The following is a 13,003-nucleotide window of genomic DNA, read 5'->3' as shown; positions in this document are numbered from 1 at the left end:
CTCTGTGAAGTAATTTTTCCTAAGGTCCAATCTAAACCTATCCTGTTGCAGCTTGAAGCCATTCGCTTTTGTTCTGTCACTAATTACCTGTGAGAAGAGACCAGCACCAACCTCTCTACAATGACCTTTCAGGCAGTTGTAGAGACTGATGAGGTCTCCCCTCAGCCTCCTCTTTCTCTAACTAAACATTCCCAGCTCCTTCAAGCATTCTTCGTAAGATTTATTCTCTAGGCCCTTCACCAGCTCTTCACCAGTCCTCCTCTATACTCACTCCAGCACCTCGATATCTCTCTTGAATTGAGGTGCCCAAAACTGGACACAATACTCCAGGTGTGATTCTTGCCTGCCTTCCTCTTTCTTGGGATGCATTGCTCCTGGGCTTGGAGGAGATAATACTTGAATATTGTCCAGCTTTCTTGGGTTCCTCTCCCATCCAGGATTTTATCCCATGATACCTTATGAAGCAGATCCCTGAAGAGGCTGAAATCTGTTCTCCTGAAGTCCAGGGTAGCAAACTTGCTGTGGATCCTCCTTGTTGCCCTACAGATCCTGAATTCCACCATTTCATGGCCACTGCAACCAAGGCTGCCCTTAAGCTTCATGACAGAACAAAAGGGAATGGCTTCAAGCTGCAACAGGGAACATTTAGACTGGAAATTAGGAAAAAAGTTTTCACAGAAAGTGGTTATACACTGGAATGGGCTGCCCAGGGAGGTGGTCGAGTCACCATCCCCGAGTGTGTTTAAGGGTCATTTGGATGTGGTGCTGGTGGATGTGGTTTAGGGGAGAAGTTTGTGGAGTAGGGATGATGGTTGGACTCTGTGATCCCAAAGGTCTCTTCCAACCTGAACAGTTCTATGATTCTATGATTGTTGTCACAAGCCGACGCTGTCATTGATCCCCACAACTGTTGAACAATTAATGACTTTAAAAAGCCACGTACTCTGACTCTACATTGGTCCCATTCCCTGTCATTCATCTCCTAACAAAGAACTTCTGTACTTCTCTGAGCGCTCAAAGATGTCATGTCTCTTTACTGCCTCTCAAAATAAAGATCAGCACAGAGCGTGAAGGCATATCACAAACACTCTTATAATTGCAGAGGTATTAGTACAACTGACCTAGCCCAGCTGTAACAGCATCTGCTCTATGTGGTGCTGGTAGGCGTAACTGAGAGTTGACTGTAATGGTTTACGTGTTAGTCCGTCATAATTGAGGTAAACACTTTTTTCTCCCTATCTGAAGATGCAGCTACTTAGATTAATTCATTTTTTTTCATATTTTAGAAGATCCATAGAAACTAACTGAAAGATTCTAAAGCTCTCTTGAGATTCAGAGATAAATGAAAAAGCAATTATTTTAACTTCAACCATTAGGAATATATAAAACCAGGCAGAGACATTATAGTACCATATGACAGTTAAGTACCATTAGTAGACCTCAGACAAGAAGAGCTAAAAGGACAGAGTCCAAGACTCACAGTTGCTCCCACTCTGCCTCCCTCTTCAAGATCTTAGCTTTCCTTTCCTCAGATTTCTCAACAATTCTTCTGATTTGCTCATATTTTCTTGCTATATAATGTGTGGTTGGCTTTTGAACCTCTGATGTCTTCAGCTTTTCAGCCTCATCCTCAAAAACTGAAACACCTGGACCAAAAAATAACCATGTGAAGATGTAAATATCATCCAGCACAGTGCAGCCCCAACTACCAGAAACCATTTGGGATGACTCCTGTAGAGCCAGTGTCTATCAGTATAGTTCCACTGCAGTGGATGTTTTCAATGTATTTGGGTTCTTTGACTTGACTCTTAGTCATGTTCTACCCACAAGGTTGACAGACAATTGGTAACATTGACCCAAACATGGAAAACCATGTATGTGTGTTGCTATGCAAACAGGTACTAAAAAAACATACCAGAGTTATATTTCTGTATCTGTACCTAAAGAAACTATAATTTCTTTAGCTTGGACTCAGGAAAACAAACTAAGATGAAAGACAGAAACTGTAAGTAAGATTTAAATGGTCATCATTGGCCATACGTTTACGAAAACTTGTCCTTCTGACGACGTCCATTTCTTCTGCTTTTTTCCATGCCCCTTTATGTACTACTTTCTGCCATGATGAACGTTCCTGATAGCATTTTTCAGACATTGATAAAAGTCTGTAGGTGGAAATTTGATGATTGCTTTGAATAGCACGAACAACAACAGTGTCAAATTCCAGCGAGTCCCGAAACCTGAAAAGCCAAATTTAGACAAAACTGTCTGATGTCAATAGGAGAAACCTACCATTTTTTCTTGACCAAAAGTATACAAATAATGTATTTTACTTAATAGACATGTAAATTCACAAGTCAGTAAGTAACAGCATGATGACATCTGAAACTACTGACTTTTATCCAATCTAGGAATGGAGATACTCAAGAATAAGCATAATTAAGCCTCTCTCAATATCAGAACTTACACCAGATTCTTCATGAAAATATCTTTCATCTACCATTAAGGACTGATAAAAAACATGTTAATTAAAATCTTTTTCCCAGTCACACACTGCGTGCCTAAGGTGATTTTGCTATTATATATTATAGCTACTGTGTATTTATTTTAGGAATTAATCTTTAGCTATATACTTTGATTTAAAACAACCAACCCAAAATACACCTTGTGCTTAAACTTGTGTTTGAGAGAGTTAACTTCATAACTTTAAACTGTATATGGAGCATTGTGTTAGCAACGACACCAAAATACCTGGCAGCCAAGCAACATGCCTGAAAAACAGGGGTTTGTTTCATAGGTTGTTCCACTAAGAGGTTCTTACTGAACTTTCTGGCCAAAACCCAGGCAAAGTTAGTCTCAACCCCCCCCCGCCACCCCTCAACCACACTTTTCTTCATATAAGAGTGAATTAGAATGAAACTACTTCCTTAATTTGCATATATGAATTTTACCAAAGATTCAAAAGTAGTAGTACACCCAGATATCAGTATGTACGTTTGTGTATGTTCCAAGTAAAATAAAAACAGAATCATAACAGAAGATACATTTATTATATGAGGGGAAAAAAAACAACAACAAAACCACATTATTTTTCCTTGTGGCTGGTACAAATTTGTAAATGATAAGCCCCATGCAAGGTCAGAGGGAGAAGTACAAGTGGTACTTACAGCTTTTGTAGTTTCTGCAGTCCAATCAAGTGTTTCTCCTGCTCCCAAGCCAGGTCTTTTTGAAGTAACTGGATTCTATGTGCTGTCTGCCTACTCAGCTCCTCAAAGATCCTGTGGTCCATCTCAAACTCCTGCAGAAAACCAGAAAACTCAGCATCACATTATCTTTACTACTAGGTTGTGGTATTAGATATTTTTTTCCAGGTGCCAGAATTCCATGCAGAAACACAAACCTTTATTTCAGGAGCTATTCAGATCCCCACAGAGAACCACATTTTTCTTATTTGCTTATTATTGGCACAAATCAGCTGTGATTCAGAACTCCCAGAAAAATAGATATTCATAGAACTACCTTAACCCAAAGAGTTGGACATCTTTGACCCAAACACATCAGGTAGCAACATTTTAGGAAAAGGTGCCTCTTAAGGTAAATGACCTTAGGAAAACTAGATATACCTGTCTGTGCAGCTGCATGTGCTTGGGCAACTCCTGATTCTTTTGAAGAAGAAAAAGAAACTCTTGCCTCAGAGCACTTAACTCCTCTCTTTTCTTTTCTTTTTTTTCTTCAGCTTCCTTCATTATCCGTTCATGCTCCTTTTTCTGCTTGACTTCCTCAATGCTGAAAACACACGAAAAAGCAAATGGTGTAACCTCAATGGAAGAGAGGAAAGGTTACAGTTTATGTAACCTTTTAGATTTCCTTTACAGCTTTAAACTCCCAGTAAACGCAATGGCTCTGATGGTAAATTAGAAAGGAATCACCTCCCTGTATATTTGTAGTCCTAACATCATAGGGCTTTGACTTTGACCTTGTATTGTCTCTGTAGTCTGAAGTTAAGTAAGTCTCAGAATAACATATTTGAACTACTACCACAGAAAAGCAGATTATATTGGGGGAAAGGCTGAACACAACTCTGTGTGTAACAAGAAAATGACCCAAATTCAGCACGAATTATTTTGCCTCTTAGGAGGCAAAAAGAAGTACATGGTCTGAAGAAAGAGTTACTAACACTTGAAAAACTCTTTCATCATTAACTAAGCATCTCTTACTTGTAGGCATTGGGATCCTTAATATCTTCAGCAGCCTCCTCCTCCTCAAGACCACTCTGAAATAAAAATGTTGTCTTGCCTTTAAACAAGCATTAACACTTTCAACAGACAATAAAGCTGTTATAAACATTACAGCAGAGATCCTATTACCTCTCACAAAACCAAAAGAAACTTTCATGATCAATATCGCTATACAGGCCTCAAAAAACAGGTTTTAATATCTCAAAAAAGAAAAGTGATTAAGCTGTCTTACATGTAAAAGAACTAATGAAGCATAGTTCTTAGGGACAGAGAAAATAAATCCTACATCCCCCCATCAACATTAACCATTACACCATTGCTTGTCCTCACTTTACTCTGTCCCATAACATCTTTGGTTCTCTACACCCCACACCCAATTCTCTTCTCCCCTCGCTGGCAGATTGACAAGAGACAACATATCCTTGGCTAATTCCAAGTTACATGTGTAATTAATCTGGTTTGCTTCTGCTGACTGCATAATGGATTCACAATTATTAGCTGTGAAGAATGACAGATGAATGGACACTGTAGTCACACAAGCCTCATTTCCCTAGGCAGTCATGCACTAAAAAAAGAGAAAGGCCTATCACCTTACAGTGAATACAGCTGTACTAAATTGATCTGTAATTTAACTTAATTAGTTTCAGAGGATTTGTATTTGGTTCTCTAAGAATCCCATTAAGTTTAATGAAGATGGAATTTTTTTAATCTTCCACATGACTTAAAACTAGAATAGATACGTAACGAAGATATACTTTGATAGGGGAAAAACTCTATTAGGATGATCATTATGCAAAGTTGCTAGTCTGAACAATAGAAATTACCATAAAGATCTTTATACAGACCTACTTACATACTCAGAATTATAGAAGTGTACATATATGCTTTATAATTGTATATTAATCACTACTTGTAATACTGGAGCTAGCAAGGCTCCGATTACAGGTTCCGATCCTTTATTTAGTTAAAGAAAACAATTTTAAGTCTATTGTTAGTGTTATAAATTCTTGTGATACTGGTAAATACCAAATAGTCATGAACACTTTACTCAAAGGACCAAAATCACAATTTCCTCTCTGTTTCCCTTGTCAGTCTAGTTTCATTCAAAATGTACTTATCAACTAACATTAAAAATACTTAAAAGGTGAATATGTTTTACTTTCAAGATTTTTAAACTGTACTGAATGCATATCTACTCCAAAATTCATAGTGCGTGCACTTCTTCACTCAACAGGTCTCACTGCTCCTTTCAAGTTATATTTGTTTTCTTCAGGCAGTCAAAAGGGTTTTAAAATGTGTGCAATTTTTAACAAATCAATGAAGTCTGAACATTTTTATTGAGGGAGTTGTGTTTTATCAGTAGAACTCACATCCAGTTCCTGTGTTCTCTGTTCAAACATGCTACAGGTGATGAGCTGTACTGTGATTACAAGACACCTGTAAAATTATTACTGCTAGTGTTGTCCAAGAGTGAAAAAGCAACAGGATCAGCATCATGCTATGCTGTTTAGCAAATTTTGAAAAACCAACTTGTGAATTATATTTGAAGAAAACTAGATGTAATGAGAAACTACACATTCACTATTCCCCAACATTGTTTCTGGAATCCCTGTCCAGAGCAGAACCATACTTCACCGGAATTAAATCCAGGTAAGGTATTAATTATGACAAAGCTTTGTGGTTCTTTCATTCTAGGAATGTGCATGATTACACCTTTGAGTAGGGACTGCTCCAGTGCTCAAGGGGGTTATTAGAAGCCACCTCAAATACAGCAGGAGAGAAATGGCTGGGGACCAGCACCCTGTGGAGAGCTGTAGGTGACTGCCCCAGCCTGGACACAGAAAGGCACCATTTGTTGGATGCTGTGGTCAGAAGCAAACAGGGCAGAAGGAGAGGAATGCAGACAGAGGAGGGGGATGGCTGGAGGGACAAGTCAGCAGGAGGGTGGCTGAGGGCAGGAGGGGAGAGGAAAGACTGGCAGAATATTACCCGTGAACAGCACATACTATGCTTATTTGGAGAAAAACATAAAACATTCAGGAGGAACAATGCAGTCATAGTGCCTGTTTATTAGAGAATGTTCCACAAGAGATTTTCTTCCAAATTGGGAAACCTCAGCTTTTGGTATGAAAGATCTATGATGCCACGTAACTGAACTGGATTTTACCCACCTGCAGTAGTTTCATTATAAATAGGCCTAATTCAGTGAACAAGGGCAGCAACTTACCCTAGGAGAGGGGATTTCGGCTTTTAACTCTTCGTGAACATCCTCTGGAGACAAGATGTTGAAAGTAAAAATGTTTCCATCTCCACCACAGGTAATCAGAAACCTATCATCATAACTAGAACAGATCCCCTGGATCTGGCCGTAATCATTGTCATGTACGTTTAAGGACCAGTATTCCTTCAAGGTATCCACTGAGAGTTCTTCATTTTGGAGAGGATAAATGCGCAGTGCACCATTCTGCATCCCACAGAACATCAGCAGTCTGTTGGTACTGTCAAATAAGCAACAAGAAACAATAAGAACAGGTGACCTTGTAACAAGTAACGGCCACAGCTCGAAATGTGATGCTTCTTTAGTAGAACTGGCTGCTGAGGAATGTTCCAGTACTTTCTGGGTATCACGAAACTGGTCTTAGTCCTGAGTTGTGCAGGGCAACAGACACCAAATTCAGAGCTAGAAAACCAGTTTTCCCCCCCCGCTCTCAATCTACTATGGATAGCAGTGAATGCAGCCAGCTGTAGATTGAAGCCTGAACTGAAGCTGCTTCTTTAGATGTAGATCATGCCTAGCCTTAGATGGAACCTAATATTGTGAGTGTGAAAATAATTTACCCTTTTCACTTGTACAGTTCCCAGAATGTCCTGAGAAGCCTGTATTCTTTGCACAAGAGTGAAGCCTCCATGTCCTCCTCAAGGGCTGTGCTCTCTCTTTGCTAACTACCAAAAAGAACTGCTGTTCAGATGATCACAACTTGCAGAGACTTCTAATAGGTCTCCCGGAGATTTACAGTCTAGGATGTTTGAGTGCTAAACAGTACTTAGTTAGAAATCAGACATTTTCATCTTTGAGGGGCTTATAAAATTATACTGTCAGACACAGTGCCCAACTGGTTCCATCAGGAATTGTAAGAGAAACTCAGTGTCAGGAAAACCAGAGAGAGCTCCTGCATACTATAATTGACCCACAATTAAAACAGGACAACACAGTGTCCCTTCCTCTCTTTCAAGTTCAATTTCATCCAGCTTTATCATGAAGTTAACGGTTAAACAATAATTTTTTACCAGAATGAGATTCGGCGAATGGGATTGTCATCAGAGTCCTCAATAGGAATCACTTCAAAGGGTTCATCTTGCCTGTTTTCAGGGTCTTCTTGGTGATCATTTGAGGAGAATTCACAATGATAGAGGAACCCTGAGTCATACCCACCCTAAAGAGGAGAACCATAAAGAAATGGTAAAAAAGAACACTGAAGAAGCTTACCAGGTAAATGCAATTTTCAGAATAATTCTTACTTTCTTAAGGATCTACTATAGGTTAGGAAATGCTACTTTCAAACATCTAGAGATCCCATTTATCCACAGAGAAAAATCTATTGTTATCACTGGCATTACAAGCCATCCTACCAATATGTTAAGATTCTATCTTCTGCTTGTGAGGGAACAGTTCAGCCTTTCTGCCCATTCAGGCATCACCAAGAAGTGCACCGATTGGAAATTTATATTTATTGAATAATCTGGAGTGCCACTACTGATTTACTTCACAAAGACCACTGAAACTGCCAAGTATGAAAGGGATTCCATGTCCTAGAGAAGCAAATTGTTTAAAATAATCAGTTTTCTAAGGCACCCAGATGTGAAGGGAAGGTGGCCACATCTTGCAATCCCATCAACATGAAATAAAAATTGATTTACCAAGGAAAGCCAAAATTTTCCTGGTGCTGAATAAAACCCACAGAGGATGGGACTGGGCTCCTCTGGTATGTACAGAGGTGGCAATGGCTCTTCTTCAGGTTCCTCTTCAGGTTCTTCTTCTATCTCCTCTCCCATCTCCTGTTGCTGCTTTATCCATTCAAGCCTTGCCTTCTCCCTCTCCTGCCTTTTTTTCTCTCTCAGAGCAATCTCCTCTTCCAGCTATTACAACAAACAGAGAAACATGAAACCAAGGCATGACACTCCATGCATTACTGACTGAAGAAGTCTCATAAATGAAATCCAGTGGGGGGGACTATGGGGACTCTACAGCCTACTCAAATTATTTCAGTGCTTCACCACTCTTACTGCTAGAAATCTTTCCTTACATCTTATCTAAAACATCCTTGTTGCAACTTATAAATTATTGATCTATTCCTAGAGGAAAAATAGAGCAATTCATATTCTTAGTCTCTGTAGAAACCTTTTATTTTCTTTTTAAAGATACATAGTGTCTTCTTCTGACTAAAAAAACCTCACCAAAAAACACCAAAATAAACCCCAACAAAACTCCACACACATTCTTTCCTTATATGCTAGCTTTGTGATCATTCTTGTGGTTCTTCTTGTGAGAAAACCACTAGGAAAACTTTCTCCTGTATGCTGACTTTCTCCTAATTTTAACAAGAAATGAGGCTTTGCCTGACATTCAGTAATGCACCACTCAGAGAAGACAGGAGCAGTTAATAGAGAAAGCAGAGAAATCATAGGCTGAGGATAAAATCAGAGACGTTGTTGGATTGTGCTAGGTTGAATATGGGACTGAGAGCCTGCTCATGGGAGTTCAGCTCCTGAGCCTAACATCAGCTTGCTTTTTAATTTCACAAAATTAACTATAGCTGGGAACTAGCATAATGCTTTTCCTTTGGCCTCATGGATCCATGACAACTGGTCACTGGACATTTCTACATCAGCAACTCACAGCTGTGAGAACTGGCTGCCAACCAGCAGGTAGCACTTGTGCAGCAGCATGAACAGAACCACCTTCAGCAACTTGAAGGCAACTCAATCAAACCTAAGAAACAAAAAATTAATGAGATAAAGGCAACTCAATTAAATGTATTATGAACAGCTTGTTTTAGGTTGCAGTCCTGGACGTCACTTTTAAAAACTGTGGGTTTATGTTTTTTAAGTGCATTTGTTTAATAATAGTCTGAGAAAATAAAAGATGTTCTATAATTGCATTTGTTTAACAAATTTGAAAAAAAATGCTTATGTTATATAAGTGCATGTATTTAACACAATTTTTTAAAACTGTGTTTTGATAGGTTTGAATTGCATTTGTTTAATATTATTTTTTTAAAATATCTCACTTTTGATTGAGTTGATTTTATCTCATCACTCACTTTTCATGTTAAAAATAGTGTGTGACTCATACACTTGAGCTGCCCATATATACACAGTTTTCTTGCAGAACTCAGAGCACCATGAGCAGAGCTACCTGGACCCCAAGTTTCTGTACATGGTGCTGAAGGTGCTGAAAGAGTGCCACCTGTTAGTTGATGGCTAGTGCTCCCGGAGGCAAGTTGGCAGTATAGTGGCGTCTGATGGCCAATTGGCAGCATTCAGCTGGAGGTGGCCAGTTGTCCCTTTCCCTGGCCTCACATATCTTCTAAAAGGTTATTTCTCATTCGAAACAAAAGCTACACATATGAAGTTACTACAACATTAAAAAACAAACAAAAACCCAAACAAACAAACAAAAAAAACATGGGGGGCAGAGGGTGGGAGCAGGGAGGAAAGATGTTTCATGTTTGCCTCAAAGTAACCACATAAGTGTTTTGTAACTATTTGAATGAATTTCCTACAGGGCCAACATAAACCACAAACATACTTTTTCTCAAAATTACCAAAATAAAAATATTTTAAGAACTAACGTGCTATACTACCTTTCCCTTTCACTAGTGCTATATTTTAATTATAATCAAAATGCACATCTTGCTTTCAGTATATGTTCGATTTCAACAATCAAACAACTCATAATTTCAAATGTTAAAACTCAGCCACAAATGGACTCTACTTGGCCTTTTCCTTCAAGAAGCTTAGCAAAAATCCTATGACGCAATATAAGGACTTGAAACCTTTTGGGTTAGTTTTGTCCTCTGGCATGTGAAGAGTATGAAATTCCTGCACAGGAGAGTTCTTTACCTTGATTCGGGATTTAATACTGTAAAAATGGAAGTACTGTGTTGGCAGGTTGTTTATTTTATAAGTGGACGCTGTATCTTGTTCCTCAGGGACAGGGGCAGGAACCTGGAGAGCAAAGCCATTCTCACAAAGGATGAGCAGCATGCTCTTCACCTGTATGAAAACACAAAAAAATACAAGTATAAGGCAGATGAACAGAACTGAGAGAGATGGGAAAAAGTTAGTCAGAAGATGCAGATGCACAAAGCCAAGATTCAGTAAGGAGGCATTAACTCTAACTGTGCTCTTATTTAAATGGACACTTTTAAATGGACATCAGAAACCAGTGAGTTTCTGTTATACTGTGTATTCTAGGCAAACTGGAATGAACTGAAGCAGTCCTTGCCACATACAAAACAGCTCTCATTCTGACACTTTCTAGCTTGGAAACAGTATGGTGATCTTTTGGCAGTTTGTTTAAAGGATGGATCTGACCCAAAAGTTAGGAGCTGAGGCTTTGTTTTGCTAATTGCTTGAAAGTTCATACATTTCTATACTAGTAAATCCCTTGTATCTTCAAGACTGGGCTCAGAATCTTGCCAAAAGCTATTTAGCTTTGAGTTTTCTTGTTCTTTGCTGGTACCTGCCAAGTCCTTTCAAATGCAGTTAGGAACAATAGGTGAGGTAAGGATAATAATTACTTAGTGTTTTAAGATTTTAAAAGGCAAATCTGTCTTTAGTTTCAATGTTTTAAGTGATCTGGAGAGTAGAGAGAGGCTTATTTTATCTGATCCATCATTAAAAATGTGAAAAGGGGGCCTATTAGAGTTGCTATGGAAACCTTAACTAGAAATTATATGGTTCTTATGTTTACAAAATCTCAGCTTTACAAATGCATTCAGTAAATGTATAGTATTTAATCACCAAGGCGGGTTTTTTAAGAGTAAAAAAGTGGTATTACACTCAGATGCTTGTATTATGGCAGGGAACCTAACATATCAAAGACGTGATGGGTGCTTTTTTAGTAAGCAGGAGTACCTTGTTCGAGAGGAAAGGACTAAAAATGCAACAGTGAGATCAAGATCTGTCATTTCTGCAGTAAGAAAGATAGAGTTCCTGACAGCAAGAGTTCTTTTTTCAGCTGCAGATTTTACCAGGTCACATGAACAAAAAATGATAGCTATATTTTGCCAGCATCCACCAAGATAACATATCTTACTGGCCACTTTGTCAGAATCTAAATATAATGAACAATCTCCCTTCTAAATAAGAATACTGAACCAACCAAAATTGCAGATGTTACTCTAACCTTATAGAACTTCTAAAACATTAAAAAGAATCTATTTGAATATGTCACTGACACACTTCAAACACAGTATGTGAAATCCAAGACACACCCAAAAGCTTTTTTTAACGTGGTCCAAAAGCTTTGCTAAAGCGTCTTTTAATAAGGGCAAGAGGCACAGGCAATAATACTCAAATGACTCTCTTACCAAAGATAAAGACCTTCTAGAAACTAAGGGATAGGCTTGTTTCTTCAAGGCAGAAACTCAAAAAAGCTGTGAAAAATTTTGTGGCTTGCATATATTTTTGCTCTTTATTATCCAAAGTCTAAAACACATTCAAAGTGACTGCTACACAGAACCCGTCATTCTGAAGCAGCATGAAGAACAAAGTGGCAAAACATCATTTGCTTTATTAATAAAGAACATGGCTGGGTCATGGATCTTCATCTATTTTCTTTGCAAGTTATTTTCAAAATGACATTTTAACACTGTAGGAAAGAGAGCAAATATACATTACTCACATGAGAAGGTGGAGACCACTGTAATGCCTGCACAGGCCCAGGGACATAGATGAATCCAATTGGCTCATATTTATCTCCAACAGCAAAAAAGAAAACAGTTTTGTCTTTACTCTGAGAAAAAAAAACAACACAAAGATGATGATTGAATCAAAGCTGACCAAAAATTCAAAAGACTGAAAGTACTTTAGGACATCAATATATATTTCAAATGTTTTGTGGCTCAACAGGGGAACTTACAAGTACCTTGGAATTTAGGATTGGATTTCCATTATTACAAGGCAGAAATAAAAATTCTGCCCACATTGCTCCAGGTCCCTGAGTGCACCCATAGTCCTGATGGGCTTCACCTGGCATCCCCAGCCATGTGCTTTCTGCCCATTGCTCCAGGAGCTCCTTTAAAGCTCAGCCTCAAGGCTGATTTTTCAGATAAGACAGCACAGGCTGATTTACCTGGATAAAAACAAAGTCCAGAACTGGTGCACAACATGACACGTGAGAGCTTAAATCCTGTGTTAAGTGAAATGCATGGTGATTCAGCTCAAGGAACACGTAACTGCAAATGCAGTGATCATGGCTGAAGACCAGTTTTTAAAAAGAGAGACCACATTGACTGGAAATAATCTCAAAGATAGGCAGGCACATCAACAGACCAACAGGATGGTCCTGTTGGAAGGCCAAGCAGTGCTGAGTAGCAACTGGAGCACTGCCCAGGTGGTGTATGAATGGACTTGCTTTTACTAATATCAAGATACTACTAATCTAATTTCAAAATGAACCAAATTCATCTTCAAAGGCGATTACAGTGTTCACACTAAACAGTCCAGTAATGCACAAAATTAATTGTATGAATTGCATGGCT

At 38.7% G+C, this 13,003-nt stretch overlaps 1 protein-coding gene across 1 annotated transcript in view; it reads right to left on the bottom strand.

Moving 5' to 3' along the window:
* The window catches only part of CFAP44 (cilia and flagella associated protein 44), a 48,129-nt gene that overhangs the window by 17,737 nt on the left and 17,389 nt on the right, over positions 1–13,003 (bottom strand). Inside the window, 10 exon segments of the mRNA XM_009998266.1 lie at positions 1,481–1,646; positions 2,041–2,237; positions 3,165–3,295; positions 3,621–3,783; positions 4,215–4,270; positions 6,463–6,733; positions 7,524–7,669; positions 8,154–8,372; positions 10,359–10,511; positions 12,145–12,255. Of these exon segments, the coding sequence (XP_009996568.1) occupies positions 1,481–1,646; positions 2,041–2,237; positions 3,165–3,295; positions 3,621–3,783; positions 4,215–4,270; positions 6,463–6,733; positions 7,524–7,669; positions 8,154–8,372; positions 10,359–10,511; positions 12,145–12,255 (1,613 nt within the window).

The sequence above is a fragment of the Chaetura pelagica genome, unplaced genomic scaffold (assembly GCF_000747805.2).
Source record: "Chaetura pelagica isolate M959 unplaced genomic scaffold, ChaPel_1.0 scaffold65, whole genome shotgun sequence".
Classification (NCBI taxonomy): Eukaryota; Metazoa; Chordata; class Aves; order Apodiformes; family Apodidae; genus Chaetura; species Chaetura pelagica.
This window is presented reverse-complemented; position numbering and strand designations above follow the sequence as displayed.